General features: G+C 37.8%; 1 protein-coding gene across 1 annotated transcript in view; it reads right to left on the bottom strand.

The window, feature by feature from the left end:
- CSTF3 (cleavage stimulation factor subunit 3) overlaps positions 1 to 23,734 on the bottom strand; it is a 49,127-nt gene that overhangs the window by 21,478 nt on the left and 3,915 nt on the right. Inside the window, exons 2-3 of the mRNA XM_017826976.1 lie at positions 18,489 to 18,590; positions 18,263 to 18,358 (exon numbers count right to left, since the gene is read on the bottom strand). Coding sequence (XP_017682465.1) covers positions 18,263 to 18,358; positions 18,489 to 18,590 — 198 coding nt within the window. The remainder of the gene's footprint in view (positions 1 to 18,262; positions 18,359 to 18,488; positions 18,591 to 23,734) is intronic.

Genomic DNA, 23,734 nt, shown 5'->3' with positions numbered 1-23,734 from the left:
CATATAATTGCAGATGCAGTTTCTGTAATATATTGTTTGACTACAATCTGTACCAGCTAAGGATGGAATGATTGGGTATTTCTGTAGTCTTCATTTGGAGTTTTAATATTCCCTGTGAACACAGCTTTTATCTTGCTATTAGTAAAGCCTGCAAGGAAGAGGTACAGTACACTGACTATGGGAAAACTCATTTTCTCAAAAGGCAGTAAGATGAGATTCTACATGTTTTCATTCAGAACAGTGTAATGTCTCACATGCACATGGTTATGTGTCTCAATTTCAAAGTCTGCCATAAAATGGGATTTGAAAAGTTCCTTAAAATTATTCTAAATTAAATGTCTCCAACTACTATTACAAGTATTATTTCTAGAGCTTCCATGGTATTACACCAAAATTTAAAAGTCATGTTGTTTACACTAGATACATCATCATTTGGAAAACAGGTTTCAGTCATAGCTGCCAAAAAAATAGCTACAATGTAGAGGGGGAGAAAGACCCACTATTGTGCAATCCATTTTTGAGGAAACCTAAGAATAGAGTATTTCAGGTGGAAGGAACCTACACTGGTCACCTTGTCCAACTGCCTGACCACTACAGGGCTGACCAAAAGCTCAAGCATGTTGTTAAGGGCACTGCCCAAATGACACTGAAACACCAACAGGTTTGGGGCATCAACCACGTCTCCAGGAAGCCAGTCCCAGTGTCTGACCACTGTGATCTTCCTGATCACAATCATCTTTATGTTTCACAGTTGTCTCCTGATTACCAAAAGAGTGGTCTGTGACATACACTACTGTATATTTATAATTACATATACTCTCGATTTTGCTCACAGTATTTAGGAATAAATTTTACAGTAACTAAGACTATTGGTTCTGCTAATGAACAGAACTTGTAATTCTGCAAATCCAATTACCAGTTAATACCCTGCATCAAGAACAGGCACCTCCTGAGCAGCTAGTGAAAAAGGTAACTTTTTATAGCAAAATTCTGAGCCACATTACCATTTTCAATAGTAAAAGGTGGTCATGTCTACAGGTAAAGTGGTAACTAGTAAATTAAGGGAAGCAGTTCTCATAAGAAGCCAAGTTGCAGTGGGAAATGGGGACCAGTGGCAGAGCCAGAGAGAACTGCTGCATGAACAGCCAGTAACAGCTAAGGCTGTTCCTCTGAACTTTTTGAAAATTGTCTTTACGGCCTCATCACCCCAAACTTTTAATGACCTTCAGGAACATTAAACAAAGCTCACCAGGTTAACACACTCTACCCACATTTCTCCTCCCAGAGGCAACAGCCTAGAGAGATCACTGCATGAACTTCTCCACCACCTGACTAATTACATACACGAAGAAAAAAAACAGGCATGCCTGAAGACTTGAAAAGACTATTTTCAATACTGTGAGCATAGAACTAGATTTATCTGGAAGTCTGGGATAAAAGAGACCCAGCTGCACCTGCCTGGGGGTGGCAAGGGAGCAGCTCAGAGCAGAAATCTTCAGAAAAGAGTATAAAAGAAGACCTTGTAAAATGCGACTCTGCAGGCAGAGCAACATGACCCAGTTAAAGCAGTGTTAAGAGTCATTCTCAATTTAAAAAACCCATGTAAAGAAGTAATTACCAATTCAAAAAACCTGCAAGTGGAAGGTGTCTTTTTCTATTAAACTAAAAAACCCAGTACCTTTCATTTTCAGATGTATTAGGAAAGATACCAATCCCTACAAATACGTGAATAGAATATCCTAAGGTAGGAGCAAACTGTCTGCTTTCTACAAGTGCAGCAATACAAGCACTGAGAATCTGGACAAACTCCCTGAACAAACTTACAGTAAGCATTGATCTAGAAGTGATGAAAGATTGATGATGCACTGCAACAAAGAAACTTAACTTTGCTACTAACAGTATAGTGTGGGATATTTAAGAAGTACCTACCCAATCTAATTCCTAAGTATCTACTCCAGTGTAAAGAACAAGGACTTTGTTAAAGTAAGAGAGCTCAGAGCTACTAAATATAGTTGCTGTGCTTCAGTTTATATCTTAGTGCAATTTGAGTAATTTTCACATACCAATAAATCTTCAGGACATCTGACCCTACTCCCTCACAAAAAAATGCTGCCTCTTAGTCCTGCAGGGAGGGCTTTCCTTCCTATTAATCTTTGAAAAGCATGCAAAACTTTCAGGCACCACTATCAAGAGACCAGACAGAGGCTGTACAGAGAAATACTTATTTACAGGCAGCCTGAAAAAAAAATTGGGGTGACAAAACTCCAAAGTGATTTTTCCAGTTGGAGAATGAGACTGAATTGCAATCACTGATTCGCTCCCTACCTCATTGATTTCTGACCTCACATACACCTTTTTCCTTTGTCTTCAATCTGGATTATAAAAACAAAGAAGCAATTTTTCCAAGTGTATTTTCTCTTCCTTCCTGTCTATGGCATTCTACTGCTATCTCGTCTCATTTTGTTTAAGTGTATTACTTCCTTTCCAAAACACTCTTTCAGGAAAAAAAAGGCAGATTTGCAGTTACGTCAAAACACCAAACCCATCTGTTACTACTTGCATTGCTATTCTCCTTCCTGACAAACTGAGCCCCATTATTGCAAACTTGTCTTGTGAACTGATATAATTCGAGTGAAGCTGCAGGGAACAGCCCTTTTCAAGTCGTGACAAAAAGCACACTCTGTGTTCTTCAAAAAAGAAGACAGACAACTTCACTTATCTGTTATTTCACCACCCTGCACATCTGACATTTAAAAATTGCCTAGAAATTGAGGGGGAAGAAGAGAACTGCTCCATGTCTAGGTTTTCTTTCCCTAGGAGTAGTGCCTCAGTCTCCTGAACTGACTGTTCTCTGCTCTGCTGGGTGAAGTTCACAGATGCACAGCTCATATAAAGCAGCAGCACTACCAGCTTTTCTTCCTTGTTCTACTTCTATCCATTCTTTAATATCTGCTCCAAATTAGGAAAATTATGACCTTTTTTATTTAGGCAATTTGCCCATTATCAAATTCAATGTAATATTAGCCCTATGAAGTAGTTTACATATGCTGAGCATCCACTCCTTTCTACTTCATACCCGGATTCTCAATTTGTCCGCAGATCTTATTTCAATGAAAAGTCAATTTTCAACCTGCCCTGTGGCTTGTCATTTCCTTTTCAATGTCACACTCCCTTTAAGCCACAGCAGAAAACACCCCCCTACACTCACACCCCTGCAAACTACCTTGTTTCCTTCCCAACTTAAGCATTTGGGTTCTTCCTATGCACTTTAGTCCACCTCTGCTTCTCGTTCCTGTCTCTCAAGGTCTTTTGTATTTTACAGAAGCAGTGGGAGGTTTTAAGACGTGTTTTCAGATGTCTAACATAAACAGACCTACTGGGATCCTTTGCAGTTCTTAGGAAGTGTGCCACTTCACAAAGCAGCAGTGCTTTTTCTCCCCAGAACCCGCTTTATATTGTTTAACTCTCAAACTACAGGACTCAAAAAGCACACACAGCACCCACGGATTGCAAGAGACATGACAAAATGCAATGAGATAAATGAAAGACTTGCTGGCTTATCTGTTGGCCAGATCATTGAAGTTAAAAAGTTAAATTAAGAGGGAAGCCTAAAGCCAATGTATTTGGTCCACCTCATCGGGCTAGAGATCCCTAATTGGTGAACTCAGATAAATGACACTGTTTGTCTGCCTCAACCCCCTTTCATGAACAAACAGTCGCTCAGCAGGGGCAATGCAATTGGACATTTGCACTCCTCTAATCCTTTTTTTCCAGCTACATTCAGTGTCTTGCACAAGGTAGGCAGCCTGAGGAGCACAGCCACACTGCGGTCTGCCAGTGGGGCATTACCCCATAACCCAACCTAAAAACTCCTTGCAACCCTAAGACCTTAAAAAACAAGGCAGGGATCAGACCACTGCAACAGATTACAAGTCATAAATGGGCAGTGAGGCATCACCACCTGAGGGAAAAATAAAACCAATTGTTCCACTACACAGATCTCACACCTTACAAGGCTCTAACTTAAGATCTAATTTATTAAGGCTCTGAATTTAAAATGATTCTTTTCACTTCTATCAGAAATCAGTGTTCATTACAGTAACGCAGAGCTATTGGAAAAATCATTCCTCCTTGCACTTTGCTATCCTCAATATACATCAGAAAAGAGTAAGAAAGCAAAATTTGTTAAAAAGTGGCAATTTACCATTTAATTTGAGGTTGCATCTTGGGAAAATAGGGTATTTTAGGGTGCATTAAGTTCCCCATTAGGTTTATAGTTTGATAATTTCTCACTATATCCATCACACCTACAGTTTTGACACATTCTTTTCAAATATGCTTGCATAAAAGGCCAGAAAAGAATAAGTTAAATACCCATAATTTTTTCACACTGTCAATTGTGGTATTTCAGGAAATTTGTTTCAGTAAAATATAGTTATCAAATAATAATAATTTTTATGGAAGTTTTCAAGAAGTCTCTGTTCATTCACCAAGAATCTATGTTAATAATACACCCAAATGATTTAGAATTTCAGAGATCTTACTTTTTAAAGGGATCCCTGAATATCTGCTTTTTAAAAAAGCAACACATCTACAAGGCAGAGGTCCCTCAAATGGCCTCCATACTGACTTAGCAGAAAGGGCTAAAAGCCCAGATGAACCCATTAAGACCAGAAGGAACTGCTGCCCTTTTGGGTGCTCAAATTCATTCACAGACCATGCATTAATGCCTCTCATTTTCCAGCATGGTACTGGTCTACTAAAAGCTCTCCTCGAAACAAAGACACCCAAACAAGCAATTCTCCTCAGGAAAAGGAACACAGGTGGCTCAAAGAGTAAAAACTGGTACTAGAAGATGTAAATATCATGCAGCATAATCTTCTTACTCCTGTCATATTAGCACAAGACCAGTTTGGCCTGTTAGCAGATGACAAATTGTTCTTAACTCTTTGTCTCTGCAACTAGAATGTCAAGAGCAGTTTTCCAATAATTTGTAGCAAAAATGGCCCCAAGAATAGCTCTCAAAAACCATCAGACTGATCCTGAGTTCCAAAGGTGCCTGGGGGCTCTCATGTCGGACCACAGGAAACCAAGAACCAGAAACCTCCAAGTAAATAGTGCAGATTAATGCTGAGGCACAAGTAATTCTCTGCAACTGCATCTCAGCATCGATATGCAGTTGAAAAGGTGTATATTCGATTGCAAAATAAACCTTACAAAAGGTAAACTAAACCCAAACCGAGCGCACTTTAACTGCAATGCTACAGAAATAATCTTAGGGAGGGATGTGGTTCCTGGTTTTGCCATGGATTTGCTAGGTCATGAAGAAACATTTATTACGTCAATAATTTACTAAACTGGGATAATAATCTGCTTCAGATAATGATTGAGCTGCTTTTGTTTTACAGCAGTGAGGCACTCCTGCTGAAATTCCGGAAATAACCATATTTTTCTAACACGGGCAGCTGCCCTAATCAAAAATCCTTCTGCCAGAAATCAAGGAAATTCTCTACTGTGTCTTTTATGAGAATGCATACTTTTAATCACAGTTACTGAAAGACTGTATTTGAAAAGTCAATTACAGAATTGAACACCCAGATTTCTGCCTTTTGGCAACAAAGAGAAAACAAAACTCACTAGAAAAAGTAGCATTTAGTGGTAAGAATTAATAGTTTCCTTCAAGACATGAGTTTTATTGCAAGGTTTTCTCAATATCTAGTTACCAAGTCTGGACTGATCACCAACCACCTAATCTGAAACCATATGAACAATGCAAATATTTTTGGTTAAAGACTTAATCCAAAAACACTTAGGTGCATAGGCTCTGCACAACTGCACTGGGTCCTCTGCTTCCAAAATATTTGAATTTGAGTGCAATTACTATCCTAGCTAATGAGACTGCTTAGTGCATTAAAAAAACCCCACAGGTTTCTAGAAGATTGAAATGCTATACTGCTTTTCCTCATTTAAACACTGTATAAGTAGTTTTTAAAGTGGCTTCCCCTTCTCCTTCTCTTTTAAACTTCAGCTTCATGCCCTGCTGGGCTTCCATCTGTGGGAAGAGTCTCACTTCATAAAACAGAGTCAAGACAAAATATACGTACAGCTATTTTTAAGTCTCTCTGAGTTGATAGTAGTGCTTAGATAACATTAAATGACGTTACACTTGAGTAATTGGCTACACAGAGATGCACTGCAGTTGGAAAATCACAGATCACACATTCCCATGCTTTAGAAATGAAAGCTATGTAGGTGACACTGCTGCTGAAAGGAGAGAGGGGTTAGCTCTACACTGACATCTAATTTTACAGGTCAGCTCGAAATAACTTACACTTTATGTGAGGTTGGTTTGTGTTTGTGGGTTTTTTTATACACTCCATGCAATTAGAATTGTAAGACTAAACCCCATTTAAGACAACTGTACTTCTAAGATAAAAGACTTGCACAGACAATTCATTATATTGTTCCTATTTGAAATTCATTGGTTAGCAGAGAGAAAAGCTGTTCTTCTGAGGCCAGATTTCAATGTAACAAAGATCCCACGTGCTAACATTCATTTCACATGCAGCCTTGGTGCATGTGAATACACGCAATTCCCAGTTTCCTCCCACCTCCCTCTCCCCATCTGAAAAAATACCAGGAGTTAGGGTCATGTATTTCCGCTAAAGATTCTGATTTGGGGGTAGTGAAAAGACACTGGCAAAGGCAAACCTCTAGACCTGCCAAAGAAAGGTTAGCCCTGACCTATATGCTATAAAGAACACTCTGCTCATGACCAGATATGTGCTACTGTTACGAACACCTGCACAAAACTAATAAATACCACTGCTAGTTCTGCCCCCCTGTGCTAGAGAGCACTAGGAACAATCAGTTTCTTTTCAGTAAAGCCCTGTGTGGTACTAATCATCCTGTTCCTTTGTTGCTTTTCACGGTGAAAAGTGTGTTTTCTTCTACATCCACCCACCACCAAGTGCTGTCCATGCAGACCGAGGTATATTCTAGGCAACTGCTGTTTTGAGACACCAGAGATTCAGTTTGATATTTCTTTCCCCTCTCCCTCTAACTGAGCATTTTGTGGCTTCTCTGCTGCAGCTGAAGATTCAGAAACCCATGGTAAAGTGTTCTAAAACTTCCTGTAGAAAACAGCCTCTTTATGGCAGACAGAGAGCATGTAATTATTTGATTTGGACTGTGAGGACTTGACTTTAACTGCCAGGCTAGGTGGAATGTTATGTAAATACAGAATATATTCAGACAGCATTTGCATTAAAGAATGCTGCAAAATGATTGTAAAAAAAGTATAAAATGCTAAAAATGGTATGCAGGCTCTCGACTAACTTCTTACATCTAATTTGCATAAAAGAACAGGAGGGATCTCAGAAACACTAAAATAGCCCTTTTTGTTATATTTTGCTGCTTTAAGCCAAGAGCAGCACTTGGTCTGATGTAAAGACACCAAGCACACAACACCAAACTGCTCTGTAAAACTGACACGTAACTAGCACAGCATCTCAACTGATAATCCCCATCACTGGCAGAAAATATTAAATATAAAACAAAGAACCTCTACCAAAACGCAATGTAAACCACCTAAATTGAGAAAACGCAGCTCACAGCAAGGCTCTCAAGAAAAGGTGTGAACTCCCCCACGTTAGTGCTGGAAGACAACAGTGTTTGACTTGGTTTTGGTGCATGTTGAGTGGTGACCCACTTGAAGCATCACTACAAAACCCCTGTGATTGAATGAGCCAGCACTTGAGAACTGATTTCAAATATTGATTGCAGCAGGAAACTTTGCACACGGGTGAAAAACGTCACAGTCCAGATGTTAGTTCTTAGCACCTCTGCCAGCCTGGGAGGAAGGCAAACACAGCCAACAGTACTGAGTTCAAGTAGCTGGTGCAACTGAGCAGCTGGGCAACATTTCTTTGCATTAGAGGCACAAAATACACTCCAAGAGCAATGAAAAATGTTTTGACTATGAAGCTTTTGCAGAAGTCTGTCATGCAGGCTAATCAGACCTCATCAGTACCGAGTCTTCCTTTGATTCAGACCAAAGATCAGCTAGAATTATCAAACCTAATTATTTAGAAACACCCATATTTTTCTGATTAGTAAAATTAAAAACCCCATAGATTGACCTTATTCACAACTTTTCTAGGGGTAAACCCAAATTTTAAGAACATTAAAATAACAAATAAACATGTGGTATCTAATTTCATGCCTTTTTTTTGTTAAGTAGTTGAGATTTCTTATGCAACAGTAATTTTTTAACAGCTAAGACTACTAGCACAAAACTTACCTCCATCTGCTTAGTGCCAGAAAAATATTTCTGCTGAATTCAAGTCTGTCTGCTAATTTTAAAGTTCCACAGTACTTCCCTTTTATATCCATTTTGAACACATACAAAAAAGCATGTGCTATGTAATTTCTGAGTATCAATCAAATTGAATTTAAAAAGTAAAAAAACCCCAAAAAACAAAAAACCTGAAGCCTGAATTCTATTTAATCACAGCTTACGTGGGAGAAATTAAAGTTTTATCTTTTAAGGATAAACCAGACCATCTGTTTCCTGCTCATGGTTACCAGCACTGATAGTTTACCAAGGGCAAATACTGTGGAATATTCTGAGGTATTTGCCCATCCTGCTCAAGTACTCCTGTGCAGAATTTCAATTTATGTAAGTTTATTGGTAACATTTCCCTGAGGAATTCTAGCTAGTGGGGCAACAACAATGGGCAAGTAACTTATACTTACCAGGGCAGCAATTTATTTTCTAGGGGATGGAGCAGGGATGGGGACCCTGCTCTGTATTAAACATGTTAACTTGCATACACAGCATTTTTTCAGGTAACTTGGACGAAAAAGCCATGCATTTGGGACTATGTTAAGAGTGCATTTTTAGAAAGGAAAGCTCAGTAGCTCATAGGGTTTTCAGAGGCACCTACGTGTACTGTTTAACATTTATCCCAGTCTATTTACAACTGGCCCACTTGAAACTTCACATTTTTCATTATAGATTAACTATACTTTTTTCTAGTCACCTTTTACATACCATCAGTCATCATCACTGTGATGTGCACATCTAGCACAATCTTACAGTTAGGCAGAATTCACAATTCCCAAACCATGGTCAGCCAGGACTAGAATGACAAAACCTCCCTAATGAAACGAAACCTGCTCGACTAAGGCTCTCAGTGTAGGGCCTTCCATTCAAATCTGGTATGAAGGATGTGTTTCTTCATGTATGAACCTATCAGCACTGTCAGTTTAGGCAGGCAGACTGTAACTAAAACTATTAGTTACTCCAATGTCATGGAAAATCTGGGGAAAGGGGTCAATTGGCAGAGGTGGCGGAAGGAAACCACAAGCTGAGCTTCCACCAGCAAATGTGTTACAAAAGCAATTTTTTGCAAACTTATTCACTGTCACTCATCTTCAACTTGCATTAATTGCACATGAGAAGTGCAGAACACCTTTAAGTAGATGCAAGCCTACATATACTAAATTACCACCACTCCAGCGTCTGCAGTATTAACATCAATGACAGGGCTTCTTTTACCTCAAACTCCAGCATGATAGAAGATCCAGCGTGACCTTCTAAGTGCTGTGATACAGTGCAAAGGAGTAAACTATGGAGACTAACCAAACCAAGTTCCAGGGAAAGTTTAAAGGAAACTAATTCAGAACTGCTTCCACAATATCCTGCATATCACAGGCTGCTAAATGTGTTTGCATGCTTTACAAATGCAACACCATTACAATCTCACCAGCAGCTATTCAGTTGCATAAGCATAATTAAGAGCTGGTTAAGAGCACCAGATTTCTTCTGCAACGATTAGGATGCTAAAAAGTTTGTCACGGGGTTAGTTTTACATTTCTTTTTAAAATAAAATCAGGAAAGTTACAGAAGGGCGACAAAAAGTTAATTATGTCATTACTAGGGAATCTCCCCTCACTCCACTCGCTGCCCCATCAAAAATGGTCAGTACAATTCTGACACTTAAAGAAAATGTCTGAGCTGTCCCATCACAGCCTCCTGGGACCTCCTCATCATCTGAAAGGGGAACTGCAAGTGCCCGTTGAAAGACATGGCCCAGAGCAATACGTGAGAGCCCACAATCCTCACACCAAATATACTTCTACATCTGCCCACAAAAAACACACAAAAATAGTATTTTGATGGGTAGGGAGGAATGGAGAAAATGCAGGCCAATACTGGGTTCAAGACAACAAAAATAAAAATGAAATCTAGCTCTGTCTTTCCCACTCCTTTACATACAGCATCAAGTCATGTTTCTGCACTCAGGTTGAAGCTGCACATGATAAAATTCTTTTCATTGTTATTTTAAATATATTCTAAACAAATTATTTTTCTAAGTACCTATAAACTTTTAGGTAATCTGAGTAAATTACCTGTACACAATTCACATTAACAAGCTCATACACCAACATTTCTATTCTATGATTTAAAAAGAACGTTAATTACACTGTGTGACCTCATTACATAAACATGCATAGACACAAATGAGTATCTATACATGTCCATATGTTGAGAGATTCCTGAGGAATCCACAGGCACAGAACCTAGTATGCCCTCATTTAACCATAAAAATTAATCAAAATCCTAAATTAAGACAACATTTTAAACACAGTTTGATGTATAACTAGTTCCACTGAGCACAATGAAGTCACATTCTAACTTCACCACATCTGTTTTATCTGCAGGATAACACACACATAACCACAAACCTGCCACCCCATTTTTGTCAATCTAAACAATTTCAATCTGAGGGTTCATTTTTATTTTGTTTCAGCAGTAAGAATAGTGTTTGAACACCTATACTTTCAGGGTGAACGACAGCTGACCGAAGCTGATGACTTTGTTGCAGTCTGGACATAGAAAATCCTACAAATCGAATAACTAGGCATTGTTTTAGTCCAAATGTAAGACTTGGGAAGTATTTTAAATAATGTTTTGATATTTATTCTCACATAAACCAAATACAGCAGTATCATATTGTTTATAGCAAGAATGGATGGTTATGTCTTGTTCCAGTTTCATGCACTGGTTATTTCTTATTCTCTATTTCATGCACTAATGCAAACCATGGGGAACTAGAGAGAATAAGCTGCCCTCATTAGAAAGTCTAAGTTTTATCTAGATATATTACAGGAATCAAAGGAGGTAAGACAGTTGATCCTCCATCACACTACTAAACTTTTCAAATTAACTAATATGAATTTAGAGGAACAGCTTGAATTAAGAATAAAAACTATATAATTTAGATATATGTACAAGCTGTTCTGCTGAAACACAGAGCCAGCGTGAATGTATGAGTAAAATTCCCATGCAACCTCAGCACACTAACACTTCTCCCTCTCCTCCTTTTGGAGAAGCAGATGATCTTAAAAATCTGAAAGCCTTTAGCCTGGCAGCCTAAAGGATCTTTGGTTAAATCATCTACCAATAGATCAGCAGTGTGTGCTCACTGGAACTTGTGCAAACTAAGGTTAGTGCAGAGCCTCTGCCACAGAGCTCAGAACAATCTGCTCCTAAAGGAACAGGCCCAGAGCCAAATGAACTGTTTACACTTCAGGTTAACAGTGAGTTCTATCAAACAGCCTTGCCTCAAGATGCAATAGGACTCCACTCCAGAAAAGTATTACCGAAAACCATGCACAAACCAAATTTCAAAAGAACATCTTTCTCCTTATCTGCCTGTCCTTAATGCCAAACATTTACCATGCCACAGTTCTAATGAACTCTGGACACGCTCTCATGTTTCTACATTATGAATATTTGTCACTACCTATCCAGCTAAACCCCAGTATGGATCAGATTCAAATAATTCTAAGATCTCATGTGTAATTAACTGCATGTATATAATGTGCATTAAAAAAGTGAGTGCTGCTTGTGCAATGGTAGAGTTATGAACCAATGCCTGTCACTTCTCACTTTTGAATTGTTTTATGTAAGAAAGCAAAAAAAATGTCATAGGGTATTAGGTACACCACATAGAAATCCAAAATTGCTACTGCACCTGAAGCCAGTGGTGAGAAAAAGCAAACCCTAATGAGGGGAAAACCAATGCACACTCTAAAATGAAGAGCATTTCTTCTACAGGGCACAGGACTGTCACAGTGAATGGTTTGCCTTCACAGAGCTTCAAGCTAAGAGAAGCCACTGCATTTCATGACAGTCATGACTCAAAGCCTTTTCACAACCTAAAGAGATTCCACAGCGAATAAAGTAACATATTACTGTATGTAGTAGCACTGGTAGGAAAGGTTTAGCAGAGCGTTCTCTCAGCCATCACACTTCTCAAAATCTGAATAAAGAGCATCAGGAAACTCAACCAGCTAGAAGCTGGAAGAGATGTAGAAACGAATCAGAAATTAGGACTATAGCTCCCTCTCCCATGCAGATGAAGATAATCAATCTGTAGCAAATACAGGGTACACGAGAAACCTCTGTTTTTACTTCTGGTTCTTTCAGGTTCAGACATAAGAAGCTCGAGTTTGTGCCTGACCTAACACACATATTCCCCCCTCAAAATATCAACAGAAGAATCAACGAATGACTTCAACAAAATAAAAGCACACGATGAGAAAAGTTTTCACTGTCCTTGTTACATTTGAAAGTGAGACTTCAACAGTGTTGTGAACGAGAGTATACAGCTAACATTTCTAACAGGGATATTTCTGTCACCCCAGGAAAGAATACAACAGAACAGGAAGCAGTTCGTGTTTATTCATGTGAAAACAGCAACACACGACAGAAGAGGGTTCATAGTCATCTCTTCATTAGGCATCGCTTCCACTTCAAAAAGGTCCTAAAAATTTCCCATGATATTTTCAATGATCAAATACAGAAAACAGAGTCACGAAGAAACCCACCAGTGTTGTACTGTGCATCTCCTGAAACTACAAGTGTCAGTGTGTGGGTAACTTTCTGATATTGTACAACCTGTAGGACCACGGCAACTATGCAAGATGTACAGCCTGTATTTACATATTGAGCAGAAGAGACAGGAAAGAAGTTGCATCCACCTTCTAGTGCAAGTCTACAATAATCACACAGACAGAACAACATTTATTAACAGGAATGGAACAAGTCCACACACGAATAAGAAAAGATCATAAATAATACAGTTGTAAAAAAGATTGAAAATCTCAGACTGAGGCAGTCAAGACTGTGCAATACGGGTATTTGTACAGAGCACCTGTACAGGAGTTTCTCAAAAGGAGAAGTTTACCATGAGAAATGTGGGAGGCTAGAGGGGTGGGCATGGATTATCATGGGAATGCCTTCCAGGCTCTCTTAACAAAGAGCAGCTGGTGAGACAGACAATATTTTCGGTTGAAAGCACCACTAAACACAACCTCAGCCAAGGAGTCTATTCTACTTTGACTTCTGATCACTCCGACTTCATCCTGACAGAAGTCAGTTCCCATTTTATCCCAAGCAGAATAATTTTGGTGGTATGTTCAACAGGTTTTTTTCCCGAATTCATAACCAGATTAAAGTAAAGCAGGGGAAGAAAATGCTTTGAAGAAACACAAACATTTTAAACAAAAACAGTCATTTTTCTAAACGGTTTTATTTACATTTTTCATATACAAGTATGTTAAATGATACATTCTGACTAGTATCCACACCAGTGTGAATTACATGGATTAAAGATACTGATGTATTGCATATGATGAAATGCAAAAGAATCAACCCTAAGCTTTGGTCCCACCCTCTGAATCCTCATACAGAATCTGGTTTGCTACGAGACATCTAAAATTCAAAGTGTTCATATCAAATAGAAGTTATGCAAACAAATGTATCTAGTTTCATTTCTTTGGAATGAGCAACAACACAGGAATCTTACTTGCAAAATTCTCGAGATGAAAAATACATATTAACAGCCCAACGCTTCACACGCACGTGACCAGGTTTGTATTTATTGTTTCTAGACTTGGGGTATTTGTCACAACTGTCTTGTACTTATGAATTTTAAATCTTTAATTATGGCAACCTTTTAACCCCCACTAACACCAGTTTAAGGTGACCACGATATAATGCAATATACTCAACAACAAAAAAAAAAGATAAAAAGGTGTGGTGTGAACTGGCCTGAAGCATTCAGGACAATTACAGATGAAAGTTTCCATTCAGAGTAACTGGAACTAAAAATTCTTTAGCTCATTAAGAAAATGTTGCAAATACATGACCATAGTTTAATAAATGTGCTTAAGAGGATTTTCAACCTGGTGATTTCTCAAAGGAAAACTAGCAGAGAAAAAAGAGACAACTTCAAATGTTGGCTTCAGAACTACTGAAGTATTTAGGACACTGGTAATGTCAATGTTCTTTCATGTGCATGAAAAGCATTATCAAGTCCTTCTGTGTCTAAGAGATGGTTCAAACAGTCAAAGAGACAAAGAAAATAGTAACAGACAGCTGGGCCTAGGGGATCATAGGGTATTAAATCAGAATTTATTTTTACATTCCTGTAGCACCTTTTAGCCAGATGCCAAAGCACTTTAATCACTATATCAAGCCTCACAACAACCCTGTGAGGTAGGTTGTTTTAATAATGGCAAAACAGGTTAAATAACTTACCCAAGAAGACACAGCACATCAGCAGAGCAGGCTAGAATCCAGACTGTGTGATCTATGGATTTAACTTTATGGCACATTTGGCACTGAGACTTACATACTCCTTTATAAAAACTGGGAAAGAGGCACTGCCATGTGAATTGATTCAAGTGTTCTGGAAAGAGTTTTTTTACGAGAAAGGTATCAAGAGAAAAACGTCCTTTAAGCAACTAGAGAAAACAAGAGCCTGAGAAAAGTGGCATTACTGTTCCACTTCCTAATTTTAAGAGATGTGCAATAGCAAGTTAACTATTTTACTTGCTAAAATATGTATCAAATCCCAAACTCTATTTAAAGTGTTCAAATACTATGACCCCAAAAAAGTTGTGAAATCAGAGTTGTTTCATGCAATTCTATTATTTCTACGTCCTGCAATTCTTCTTTGAAGGTCAGAAGAAATAAGAACCAGTGTGAGAATCCAAACTTTTTCACCAATTCAAACTTTAATAGTATAATTCCCATTAAAAAACAGCCAAAGCATGCCCTTCCAAGTTAATTTCCATGTTCTACTGACTACCTAAGAGACCAGAGCATATAAATCGGTGCTTGGCACCCGAAATGCCAACATGAAGTATTTGGTTCCTTCAGCACAGCCTGTGTATCAGCTGCAGCGAGCTGGATGATACACCAGGTGCTGAGCACTGCTGGGCACTGTATTCCACTAGGGAACACAGTCATGCACAGAAAGGGAAGCAGTCAGGGAGCTGAACAGTCATAAACCCAAGAGGGAATCACAGCAGTAAGGCCTGCACTTGGATGTCATACGTTACAAAATGGACTGGCATATGCAGGGCAACGGTTTTTGTTCATATAAACAATGATTCCTATTGAAGTGACTAAAAAGAACACATTCCTTGAGTTAGGCAAACAGGAATTTGAAGACTTCTAACAACTGTATCAATAGAGTACAACTGTTAAAGGGCTAATTTCATTTTCCTAAGGCCATAATCACAACCCTCATCCTGGCTAATCTTCCAGTAATAGCCCACAGCTTGGCAATGTTTGCAGCTCTGACTTATGCCTTCCAGAGGACAAAATTCTCTAGTGAAAGACAACCTGCCAGAAAACAACCCCCACTTTCCTCTCCCTTTCTGTCTTTCTGTGAGGCAAAGAGGAAACATTACCATGTTAAAGAGTAAAATGCTTCTTTGACATCAGGAGAAATGCACTTACAGATGACTAAAGATTCAGCACTTTTCACATTTCAATACTGAGGCAGTGAAAGTAAATCAAAAGCTATGCTGAAGATCTACCACAGGTTGACTTTCCCAACTCCAGGGTGAAAAGATCTATACTGAACAGTCCAAGAGAAACTTTCTAGCAGGAGGAGACTACTAAGATTTCCACGGAAAAGAAGTCCTTGGGAAATACCTTCCCTGTATTCTTTGTACATCTTAAGGTTGCAATCAAAGAAGTCTCAAAACAACTGCTCTACCTCAGGTAGCCTTCAAAAATTAATTGAAGACTTAATTTATATTCAACCACAGTGTTAAAAGAACGTGCGAGATAACATTTCATTTTAAATTTACTCTCAGATGAGCCGTTCATATGATATGCAACTTAAAACAACATTGACAAGAGCATCCAATTGTGTGTGTATATTTTTAGGGAGGAATTTGGAAATTAGAAGCTATTTCAACTTACAGCTACAAATGCTTACATATACTTAGAAGCAGCAGAGAAAATCATATTGCTGTGTAGGTAAATCAGTCACTATATGAGTTCTGTGATATGCTACTGGAACCAGGAAAAAAAGGTTGAAAATTAAGCCATAACTGGGATTTTTAAAATTTGGCTGTTAAGATGGAAGATAAATGTCTAAAAAGTGCCCTCTTCCATTTCTTTCAAATATAATCCTCTCCAGTTGTAACCTCTACCACAAATCTACAGCTCGTATTTTTCCACTGTTTTGAATAGCAGAATCATATTCCATATCTCTAATATCTGAAGTGTATTAATTAGGCAGACACAAAAGAACTTGTGATCGTTAGGCCAATTCTCTCCTTCTCAAATTTACCTCATGTTACCTAGTTACCAAACCTGCTGAGAAGCAGCTGATCTTCCTTCCTTGAAGGAGCACATAAAAAAATGATACCCTAGACTGTTAAAAGCTTTCCCACTGTTAATGTTTCTAAATACTCCTAGATTATAGATCAGTTAAAAGGTATGGATTAAGGGAAGTAACACCTGTCAGTTCATCTCTGAATGTGGCTCAAGACAAGAAGGTTCACACTGGTAACAGGACTTTCTGCTGAAAGATCTACAATGTAGTACCAGCTTTCTGAGGTGTTCTTACTCTTAAACTTGAGGCATGGGAAAGGTAAAGGTTTTAAATAAGCACAGAAATCAGGTAACTTAATGTAAAAATGAAATTAGATGACATTCTAAAGACTGGAACCTGTAGCAAACGTTACAGGATACAAAAGGCTTAAGGATTTGGCTGCAGGGTCCCAATGGCAAAAATATGTATCTGCATGTTAATCCATTCACAATCTCCCAAACATGTATAACCACCAACATTCTAACTCCCACTACAAACTGCTGCAAAAAAAAAAAATAGTGAAAACTCTATTTAATTTGGTAACATCAATTCAGATTGCACTGTAACATCTTACTTCAAACTGCAATATAAAAATTTTTGTTAGATTCCCAGCATCCCAATTTTATTTGTCTTCGAAATTTACTGCCAGGCATGTCTGGATATGTAAATTTAATGTAAAATAAGATATGATAACTATACAATGAAGTTTTGCCACTCAGATTGCTGCACAGCAAGTGTCACATGAAATGGAAAAATATTGAGGTCATTTCTCATCTACAGAACACAAGTCCCCACCCCTGTAGTTTAGCACATAGAAAATCTGTCCCAAGAAAAATGGGCAGCTGGAAGATGCTCACAAAAAGCATGTGCATTAGGATTAAATAACAACTACAGAAATGAATAAAACCAGAACCAACACTCCTCCCACCCCCCAGTTCTGCAGGGCATTCCATGGCATGTCATTAAACGTGGTCTAAATGACCAATGCACTTAGGGGTAACTCTTACACAGTTATGTAAACAAACACAATTTTTGTTGGGATTTTTAAAAGCTATTGAGTTGTGCTAATGCATATTCCCAGTATTTTCATTCCAGAAATTAGCTTCCACCCCACACCCTCCCTGCAAACACTGTTCACAGAAACACTCAATTCCCTAAGAAAGCAAAATAAAAGAAAAATAAAATCCAAATATTCAGAGAAAGTCATTCAAATAAGTTTGTATGTGTAAATAAAAAAAATAAGTCCTCTAAGTAAATGACACGGGAGGCAATAAATTGACACGACAAGCAAATAAAAGGCTAAAGCACTCCAATACCATTGAAACAGTTTTAATGTTGTTGCAATTCCATAATGCAACAATCATCAACTCATAAAAGACCCAATACTTTAGAATTCATTTTAATCATTCCTTTGTACCTATTTTACAAAATAAAGGCAAGGCATATTTAAAATCCCCTTTCCCCTAGATATTATGTGCCTATCTTAATCATGCTTATAAAAGTAGAAACTTAAAAACTCCTATTAAATGTCATATAAGAAAAACAAAAAAAAAAAAGGTAAAAATATTAACCTCTGCTTCAATGTACAGTTTCCAGAATCTGCCAGAACTGGGGAACTGGGCAACAAGGCGTTCATAGGTCTTCCGTGCTTTGTCTATAGGCTGATTCTAAAAATTAAAAATCAAAACAGCATTTACAATATTATGACTTCTGTAAATGAATATGCTGATTTTTACTCCAGAACCAAATAGTGTGAGTGGACCATAGATAAGGAAATGTAATCCTATATCACTAAACCTGTGCCTCTCGAATGAGAATGCTCCAAGCGTCAAGGTCATATGGATTTTCTTCTAGTTTCTTTTCAGCTTTCTTCACTTTTTCTGGGACATATTCAGCGGTCTAGAAAAATCAAAAAGAAGACATAAGAGATCACAAGCAGTGTTTGAAAAGTTCTGCCCCAGCCATGAAGTCGAGCCAACAATAACATTCTGACAACGTAACATTTCCCGAGCTCGGTTTTCAAGCTGGATTTCCTAAATTGTAATTTATGGGGCAAACAAGCTGGTCTGGTAAGATAATGCACTCTTAGCACAAGTTCTACCTTTGTGGAGATCCAGCAAAGAGTTAGACTAAACACACTACGTGTTTCTAAAACACAAGAACAAATTTGAGTTTGCTGGAAAATTCACTTCACTATGAATTTTAAACATTTTTACCACCCTTGAACTTTTAAGATGCAATAAGTAAATTCAGACCAATATTTCTATTACAGACCCCAGAAAAACAAATCCCAGTTACTGCACAAGTCCATCTGTGTATGGAGAACAGTATTTTGTATCAGAAATTTAAGATATAAACTAGGAGATGACAGTTTTAGCAGGAACATATACATGCTATCCAAGCACAATTTCTTTGTTAACTTTCTGATCTCTCATCTTACAGTTGCCTTCCTGTAGTTTTGACACTAAACTATCCTTAAATTGCCCTTTTTCTAAAAAAGAAAAACCACTTTACCAAATTGAATGTGTACTTGTTGACACAGTTACCATTACAGGACAGGTTCAAGTCTTCTTTCAAAGACCTCTGAAAACAGATGCTTTATGATTTCCAGATATTTTTTCTAGATTTAACACTGTTATCACGAAGTAGATTAAAAACGAATTACAATCTGAAGATCACATACAGACACCCCTTAAACTACATGCTTCTTACAACCCTAAAGGATATGAAGTTTATTATTAAGCATAATCTGACCTGTATTCCAAATAGCTTATTTACAAACTTTCCAAATCTGACTCATTTTCAGGCAGTTGTTAGCAATCCAAAAATCACACCACCAACCAAATTCTGGCCTTTGTGAGATGCAATGGTAATAACCTGTAAGTCATTACTACAAGAGCTTGCTGGTGAAATTTTATTTACAAGTTAGCTACATAATTCCTGTTAGACTATATAATTTTGTATTATATAGTGCAGTGACACTGATTTACCGTGCAGAAAAATTTCTAAAAGCCCTTGTCAATTGCTAAATGATTATTTCAAGGAAATAATTTTCATTGTCAACATTGGGTCTAGGTCACAGAATCACAGGATGGGGTAGCTTGGGAGGAACCACAGTGGATTGTCTGGTCCAACTTCCCTGGCCAAGCAGGGTTATCCCAGAGCACATGGCACAGGTCAGTGCATCCTCCTGAATTTAAAAAAAATTTATTTTTTTTAATAAAATTACTTATAAAATGGACAAATTATCAAAAATGTTGCAGAACTCTGAAATGGACATGTAATGGAAGATAAAAAAAAAAATCAAGTGGAAGGGCTTTATTGGAGTTTAAAGATCATTATTCTTTTTAATTTACTTTTCAAGTAATTCTTAACATTAATTGCTCAGTGCAAAGCAGTGTAGCTTGAAGGGAAGTATCAAGTCCCACATTAAACCATTACCAAATTAATTTGATTTAAAAAATCAAATTAAAAAGCAGTAACTCAAAATTGTCAGCTCAAAAGTAGTAAATTTATAAATTTACAGTTCAACTAATACAGGTTTGAGATGCAAAAGGGTATAAAATGAACCAGTGTTTTTATTTCTTCTTTATGACATGCATAAACATATTTCAGCTTACAGAACATAGCACTGGAGCTGAAATTTCCAAGGTTTCAGCACTGTCTCTACAGGTGACCCAAAGTAGCAGCGTGTCAGTACTATTAATGTCCCCTACAATAAAAAGGACCCCACCCTACAAAAACACAGGGTCCTGCACTGTAAAATACTGAATTTCAACAAGAAAAAGTAGAATGGGTCACTGAAGCACATTTCAACTATCTTAGTAGTAGTTTAGTTGTCTTATCTCAAACCTTCCAGTGTGACAAAAAAAATAATTGTTTCACTGCAGTGTCAGCTGAGTGAAGACTTCCGGGAATTTGATTTCACCTGTGCGGATATGGAGTCATAAACTCAGGCTGAAATAGCTCATGAAAAAGGAGAAGTGAGTAAGATGCATAACTATAGCAATCCCAAGTTAATTTTGTACATTTGATACAGGACTCAGTGTGTGTAAGAAGCACAGTAAGTCCATTCTTTTGTTGGAAAATAAAAAAGACTATAATTTCCTAAATTGGCAAATATTCCCTTAGCAGCAGCAGACAAGAGTTCTCCACGCTCTACACAGGTGCTCTACAGAATTGAAAATAATTGTATGAACAGAGTTTTAAACTAGACTGCCTGAACTTGCTTCTACCTTATGTAAGAAAACAATTTTCTACAGCCAGTGTGAACTCCCTCTCCTGTCCCTATCCATCTCCAGGATGTGTAGAAGCCATCCACATTTCATGGACACACTGCACTACAAGCAAATCAGTGTTCTGGTTCTACCTGAGGGAAAATAAGACCTCTTTACTTTGCATCTTCACAAATTATCACTCCTGATAGACTGGAGGAATCAACCCTTAGGATTTCCAGGATTGCCAGGACTGGGTGTGTGAGCAAGCACACATTGAGCCACACACCAGATCTGTGAGGATGAACACCCACTGCACACAGACAGCAAAAGGGAAGCAGAAGCCTGACTTCCAACCTAACTCAGCTAGAGGCAGAGAGACATGTGACCCCACTTTTGAAAGCTGCATGTTCACTGCACTCTGGGCTCACACCTGCTGTCAGCAGTTCAAGGCTACGTAGTTTTTTTTTTTTCATTGTACAGCCTGCACAACCACCAATATCCCAAACTGTAAACATTTAATTCTTGGGTGTTCGCTGCCATGATCCTGCCCCTAGATAAGCATTTTCACCTAATCTCATCCTGGAACAAGCCAGTTCCTCGAGTTAAATCAGCAGAAAAATAATATCTCAGAAAAGTGTTTAACTTTCTAACAGTTCAATCCCTTGATTTCAGGACCAGATTGATGCAGAATAAAGGATGCAAAACATTCAAGATCTCAGCAGTCCCAACTTAGATCAGCTTAAACTACTATAAAACTGAACCTAATCAGAGATAGATACTGGCTTTTAACTTTTCTTTACTGCCTTAAAAAAAAAGTGTCACAATGAATTATTGTAATTACTGTAAATTACTGTAAAAACACTTTTACACATAATCAGGCTCCTGTCCCACAGACAACCCTCTGAAGGTCATGGAATTATTTTAGCACTTCGGGTTCTGTGTCTTCTTACCACCTAGTCCAGTTCACAGCTTCCCTTTTATTATTTAGACACTGACAAATACAAACAGATTTTGGGTTTCACAGATACTAAAAGTGCAAAATGATCTTTCCAAAATCTGAAAAGAATCTAAAACCAAATTATCTAGCAAGAAGTCTAGGAACTCCTTCCTGCAAAATACATCAACTGCACAAAATCCAAATCTAAATTCATAAAGAATGTCAGAGGGAACAAAATCAGAAGAAACAAAGTTGACTTCTAATATTTACTTAAAGTTATTTATCAATCACCTTCAAGGAAAAATTGTTTTATGCCATCCAGGTAAAAGCAACAGTTTCCTCAGGTCTCTTGAATGAACCTTGATTCCAAAGAGTGTAAGAAAATACTTAGCTAAACACCTTTCAATTATTTGCACCACTTAATGCATCGGATTTCTTAAGACAACCTCCTGTTTCCACAGAAGGATCTTCTGCAGGGAAAAGGAGATGTATTTAAACCAGCTGTTCCACCTGTGAAGCGGCCAGTTTAAGATGATTTAAAAACCACCGCTAATTAGGAAATAAGAACTCCTACAAACAAGACACACAGGCTGTTGTACACGAAAAGGCAGGAATTTTAATGGCTAGTTTAGTCAAACTGGTTCAATATTCAAAAGGAAGTCTATGTCCATTCCACAGAAGCTACTGCCTGGTTTTGGCTGGCTATTGCACAGTTTATCACAACCTGGACTGTAACAGACCCAGCGCATACAATTTCAAACACATTAACACTCAACAAGCATTGTTACTTTCCCAGTTTGGTAAATTTACAGGTTTGCCAAGCCTAAGGGTTTTCTTTCCTGAAAGTTTATTTATAGCTGTATGTGCACAGAAGTTTTAAAATCCTTTCCTCAGTAACACATCCCTTCACTACAGTTACAGCTTATCAATCTTGCACTTTCTTAAATGTTTTTAATGCCTTGGCTTCTGTTCTGCTACTAAATTAATTTAACTGTGAGCAGTCTTGAAAAAATGTTGCTCTTTAAGACTGGATCACTATGAGCAGACATAGCCCAGCACATTCATCTCAAATAACTAAAAAAGGATACTTTTCTAAGTACTGCCCCAGCCCAACACATTCTGGGCTGTTTCAGAACTCTAGATAAACCAAGAGCTTTAGATTAGTAATGATTACTCTTCTTTCCCCACGGGACTGTTTCCCAAACTTTAGACTGATACATTTTCCACTTCAAGTTCTTGTTGCCATACCTGGAACTTACTGACTCTGGAAATGCACCTAAATCATAGTTTATTTACAACTGCGTAAAAACTGACAGAAAACCACCACATTGCCAAGACAAAAGTCTTCATCAATACTTGTGTTCATTCTGTTTACAACCTGTTCTTACAGTAAACATTAACAGTGACAATAAACCCAGTTTTACAGGTATCATATAAAATATGCTCTTAGAGAAGTTTCCTTCAAATGGCTCCTCCTGAGACGTTAAACTCACACAGTCCTGCAAGAGTAACCTTCTGCTTTCAGCCTTGCACTCCATGACATCTATTTTTAAAATGTTAAAGTTAATTACAACATTTAGTATTGTAGAATTGTATTTAGAATGCAAAAACTTTCATGACGTACCACCTCAAACAGACACAAGACATGAACTTGAGAAAGGAGTAAAAAAAAGGAGAAAGGAGTAAAAAAAAGGAGAAAGGAGTAAAAAAAAGGAGAAAGGAGTAAAAAAAAGGAGAAAGGAGTAAAAAAAAGGAGAAAAGTACCAGCAAGAAATGAGAGTAGACTGTTCTAGAGATATCTTCTATAGTCACAGAGACAATACAAACATCTTTTTCCCCAAGCTCAGTCTCCATATTCATATAACACATATACATCACACACACTGGGG

The sequence above is a fragment of the Lepidothrix coronata genome, unplaced genomic scaffold (genome assembly GCF_001604755.1).
Source record: "Lepidothrix coronata isolate B3197 unplaced genomic scaffold, Lepidothrix_coronata-1.0 Scaffold133, whole genome shotgun sequence".
Classification (NCBI taxonomy): domain Eukaryota; kingdom Metazoa; phylum Chordata; class Aves; order Passeriformes; family Pipridae; genus Lepidothrix; species Lepidothrix coronata.
The sequence above is the reverse complement of the archived record's forward strand: the minus strand, read 5'-3'. Positions and strand labels throughout refer to the sequence as shown.